Source organism: Anser brachyrhynchus (assembly GCF_964034855.1).
Source record: "Anser brachyrhynchus genome assembly, chromosome: 15".
Taxonomy (NCBI): domain Eukaryota; kingdom Metazoa; phylum Chordata; class Aves; order Anseriformes; family Anatidae; genus Anser; species Anser brachyrhynchus.
In genome coordinates, this window is record NC_137733.1 from 13,675,591 (window position 1) to 13,681,146 (window position 5,556).

Consider the following 5,556-nt stretch of genomic DNA (forward strand, 5'->3'; position numbering starts at 1 on the left):
ATTGTCTCACCGCAAACATCTATTTCATGATCAGTTATGTAGTGATTATCTTGGGTTTTGTTTTGTTTTATCTCTAGACCAGTAATTGTTTGATATGGGCACGATTTTAAATATATATTTCAGATAACTGATCTAAGAGCCCCTTCTGGGAGCCTCTATCTCAAAAGAATAGAAATAAGCTTTTCCAAGGGCAAACTGCTAAGAATTTTATAACAACACTCAATATTTGATGGTTCTGCTTAAATCTGAGATACTTCTTTGCAGCAGTCCTGCACATAAATATTAAGATACTTGTGACAATTTTTGTGTTTTGTAGGTTAAGATTTCTTGAGTCTTCTCCCGTATATCACGTCCTCTGGATGACTGTGCTTTTTTTTATTTTTTTCTCCCATTTTTTTGTTTGTTTTTGTAGGGGGTGGGGTTAATGTTTTGGTGTGGTGTTTTTTATTTATTTATTTTGCTTGATAGCCAAACCTGAGTGGAAGCCTCACTTTGCTAGAACCAGTAATATTTCCTGAGTCTTCCAGTGCTTTTGTGGCAACCTGTTCTGAGGTTTGCCTGTTTCATAAATCATGAAGTTACGGACTCATGTTTAGTTTGTGATATGCTGTCATTCCTAAAACCGTTATACTGCCACAACAAAGACAGACCCTGTAGATTTCTACTTGATACCATGTCCAGTCAGGCAGTGGACCACTGATGGTTGATGAAGTACGGTTTTCTGTCCACATCTGCTCCAGCTTTACATTTGCTTTACACAGGCGGGGTTTTGCATAATGGGTTCATGAGCAAACGTGGGGAGTAATGTCAGTAGCCTTATGAAACCAAGGTCTTGCAAATTCCAAAACCAGAGCTAGAGAATACGGAAGCCAGGCTTTGAGCACAAAATTCTGCCCTGTCCCTCGTTTCCTCCTGGAAATACATCTTCCAAAGTCAAGCAGTCGGCCTGATCTCCCGTCAGTAGCTTGCCTGCTTTTGTTACAAGGTGATGCTCAGCCTGTGCCTGACAATCCCAACTTGTTTTGTTGTTCTTCTTTAACCTTGGTTTGCTTTCATGACTAGAAATCCCAGTCCAGAATCGCTTGTTGTGCCGTGGCATGGTTAGAGAAGCAATGCCATAAACTAGCATTGATTGTAAAATCAATGCATTAATTTGTGTAGCTGTACTTAATATTCAGCAGCTGAGTAAGTATAATTTATTTTTAGTTGATTTGCAATGAAATAACTGAAACCTGAGCGCTGTTTTGTAAAATTGGCATCCGGTCACAGCTCCTCTTGCTTTGTTGCTATGGCCATGCTCTGTAGCAGATACACTAATATTTTGCCCTGTGTGATTGTGTCCTGAAAAACAAGTACTGTTTGCATGCATTTAAATAACTTTGATTGATAATTTCCCATCAGAATTGGAAGAGACATGGGTGGTGAAATGCTCACTGCTAAGCCACGCATGCCCTACTCTGAGTTAGGATTTCACTGAACAGCTGTGTTTTAACTACGGTGTGTCTGCCTCTTCTTCCAGCAGGAGAGAGCCACGGGGACGTCTGTCAGTAATCCCGGTGTTAGTGCTCCGGGGGCGACATGGGTCTTGTAAAAATACCTGGGAGAGAGGGATTGGATATTGGTACTTGCTGGAGGAAAAGAGGCTTTATGAAGGCCTTTTTACTAAAATATTGCACCCTTGCTCAGGAACAGATGGCTGCCTTCTAAGAGGAAGCCTAATCAGGTTACTCTGATTCTCATTTTATGTTGTTTTTGTAACGTGGTGTTATCTACTTATTGTGTAATCTGGTACACTAACAACCGAGTTAATTTCTAACTTTAGACAATTATCCATTGGTAGATTTTGGTATTTTCCATTAATAATTGTTTTTAACATGAAATGCACCTATTTGAGATACTGCAGAGTTCATTTCCAGTATTTTATTAAATGATTCAATTTTTAGAGCTGGAAAGCTTTAACAGCAAAAAATATGGTATTAAATGCCATGAAAATTTTCCAAAGTGTCATTATTTCCATTGGCCTGATTCACGTCGCACTGATATTAACATAAATTCCTTAAGCTTTAGATCAAACCTCAGAGATTATTTGCAGCAGATAATTTTTTTAAAGTATTAGCTCAATTAAGAAGTCTACAGTTAAAAATCCCAGAGTGTATCCAAGTGCTTAATTCTGGTTGCAGTAAATGGAAGTTATGAAAACCTCAGTAGGTGTCTGTTTACATCTTCAGATACTTAGAAGAACTGGATATATACATATATATATAATTACTGATCTCCATCATTGCAGTCTCCCGTCCTGGCAGATCATAGCCTTTGGTTAGGCACCGTGTCATAGACGTGGCTTGCAGTTTCGAAGGCACAACTTGTCTTCCCGTTGAGATCTGTCTATTCTAGGTTGTGGGTGCTTCTGTGCTAAAGGGGTTGTAGAAATGCTTCTGAGGTATCGTTGTAACTGCTTACCACTCAGACACGTACATTGTTTGTATATTGGCTGCTGTTCCCTACAGGCTTCCACTGAGCTCTGGAGATTTTCTAAAATATCTTCTATTAAAATATATGATTTAAAATGCTTCTTTCTTATGCTTAAGGAACCCCAAGGGATCACTCTGTTTAGTTTATTTGCTGGTTGCTTCTGTCTTGAAAATGTTAAATTGAGTTAAGTTTGGTGTTGGTTTTTTTGTTCGTTTGTTTTTTTAAAAGCAATATTTGTTTTCCATAAATTCTGTACTGGGTATGAATTTCTGACAGGACCACTCCATCTGCTGCAGTTGTTTTCCTCAAATTTTCTAGTGAGCTGAGCAGCCGGCAATCAGATTTTCCTTCGAACATGAGTGCGGTGCTGTCATAATTTAAAAGTTACAACAGACAATGGAAACAAACAATGAACCCAGGGGAACGTGTTAAGCCAATTTTAGGGTGCTCTGTGCAGCTGTTGTGCAAAATGTGGTTGCAACCCTGATAAGGGATGTGGCATGAATCTTCGGATATTTAGAAACATTGGCATTAACGAGTCCTTAAAACGTGACTAATTGATTTTCCTGATGCACACAGCTCTTACTTGATCTAAAGAAAACTCCCGGAGTCTGTGGCCTCTGAATGCTCATGTCTTACCCTATTCCTGCCTTTAGTAACCAAAGTTGAAACGTTTGATTTTTCACAGAATTCTTAGTTATTAATAACTCATTTTGGGTTCTTTAATTTAACATTAATTTGGCTGTGGAATTGATGACCCCAAAGAATTCAGTTTCTTTATCCTCTACTTATTTTTTTGTTATACAAATTAATATCAAACTTTTCACACTAATTTGAACACACAATATATAATGTTAATCCCTTCTGCACTGATCTTTTTCAGTTCAAATATACTTATGTGCATAAAATCTTCACATTTCACTTGCAAACATTATTTTGCTCACAGATGCAGGTAGTATCAGTGTGCATCTCACTGGTGTTTATGGATCAACTTTAAAACTTTTGAGTATAGCTGCAGCTGTCCTCAAAGTAGCCTGAAATGTATTTCAGTATTTTCAAAGAATCTTTGTAATGCTGCATGCTTTAGAACTACTGGAGGAATGACTATAATTGCATAGTCTTTTAATATTCAATTATTAGCTCTTCACTGGAATTTTATCTTTATTTGCTTTATCAAATGTCATATTAATTGCATTTTATATCCGCACTCTGTAAATCTATCAATCTTTGATTTTCTAAGTCAATTAAGCAATTACAGGTTCATTGAATAAAGAAAAAATCATACCGTGATATTTCTTACAGTTTCTATAATAAAAGCCATCAATAAAGATAATGCAAACAAAATCTTTAGCTGGTGTGCAAGGACTGAATTCAACAGACGCGTACCGTCATCAGTGCTGGAAAATAGCTTTATGTATTTTTGGGATATTTTTGATTTATTGGTATCTACTGATAGCCGTATAGAAGTTCAGTGTTCTTTGTATCCATGTTAGAAAACTGAAGTGATAACGATACCCACAGCATTTGAACACTCTTCAAGTAGAGGCTGTTATCTTCTCATTTCCAATGCTGTCGTCTACATAAAATAAAAAAATAGTATGCTACAGTAGGAGTGGGCTTCCCCCATTGCTTTAAAATGCTTTTTCAAAAGCAAAATAATTGTGATTTACTAATGTTAACAATACCTTGCCAAAACAGGAGGAAGACACACAGGAAATTCCAATACTGATTGATTAATATACAAAGAGTTTGACTTGGCATCTGACTCTTTATGGCCTATTGCTGTACGAACTTTTTCATCCTGTGTAACTTTGTATCTTGTGTTTCAACCTCATCCTCAAGGATTTGCCTAATAGCACAGCTGAACTCAGTGGGGCTTCTCATCAAGTGATGTAAGTGCGGGTAGGAGTTTCTTGCTCCAAGACTTGCATTCAGATTACCAAAGTTGTGCCTGGCCCAGTCGGCATTTGTGTCATCTCTTAGCTCCACAGGCTTGCTGTGGAACCCTACATGTTCTTTTATCTGTTTTTCAGCTACCTGTGTCCTGCTCAGTTCAGCCCTTAGAGTTTTACATAATTTCTCTGGATTAAAACTTTATCTTGTATAGGCAAGGAAAAGATTATTCAATACATTTAAAATGCAAAGGCACCAACCCTGCTGCAGTGTAAATGAGTAATGCTGGCCTATGAGGGGATTTCTAGAGACATTTGATGTATAGCAGCACTAAGCAAGGGTTATATAATTACATTTAGTGACTCTTCCAAGCCTACGCTGGTACTAACAGCGGGGTTGTGCTTTCCCACCTGCTTTAGGTCAAATGAAAGTTCTTCCCTCCCTACGTACACACAGCTCATCTGAGGATATTGGTTAGGCTCTAACCTGTCAGTGTTCTTTTTCTGCGGTGTTGCAATAATTACTGATACCATATCTACATAAAGTTTACCTTCTGGGGTTCAGCAGCCTTTTTTTTTTTTTTTCCTTCACTGAACTGGGTGGTGTTATTCCCCGAGCGTTAGCCTTTTAATAGGCTAGCCTTCACTTGTAGGAAAGGTTCCCGGTCACACTGACTTTGTGGTATGCTGATGTTTGTTGGGACCATTAGCCCATAACAATGCAGTTCGCTGGGTGTCTCCATTTTTATTTGTCACTTCATCTGTAACTTCTTAAAACCATTGAAACTGTTTTGATTTCATGTGTTATAGCTTTTTGCATGTCACCATAAACAACTCACATGATCTAAACAAAGAAAAAAAACTAGAAGCATTGAAGATCTTGTGTTACTTGTGAATGTGTTTGAAGCTAGACTGTGTTGGATTACCTTACATCTTGCCTTAAATGCCCAATGAATATCCTATGATTCTGTTGAGTCTGAAGCACTGTACAATTTCTGTATAGTGAATACTGTTCTTTGCTTTCAACGCTATTTTTTACTTTCCTAAACAGAGCTATAACACTGGAGAATCAGCTGGTGATCCTAGCAACGTCAGTGGCTGATGCGGGAGGTTACTATGTCCAGGCTGTCAATGAAAAGAACGGCGAGAACAAGACGAGTCCATTGATTCAGCTCAGCGTAGCGAGTGAGTA

The 5,556-nt window shown here is 38.1% G+C and overlaps 1 protein-coding gene across 8 annotated transcripts in view; it reads left to right on the forward strand.

Annotated features, from left to right (window-relative positions):
* The window catches only part of SDK1 (sidekick cell adhesion molecule 1), a 393,578-nt gene that overhangs the window by 178,172 nt on the left and 209,850 nt on the right, over window positions 1-5,556 (forward strand). For 7 of the 8 annotated variants that reach the window (XM_080556193.1, XM_080556194.1, XM_080556199.1 and 4 more), the window contains one exon: window positions 5,416-5,549. In XM_080556193.1, the coding sequence (XP_080412319.1) occupies window positions 5,416-5,549 (134 nt within the window). Of the gene's footprint in view, window positions 1-1,049; window positions 1,186-5,415; window positions 5,550-5,556 lie in introns of those variants that run through there. The other variant, XM_080556200.1, reaches the window with a different exon arrangement.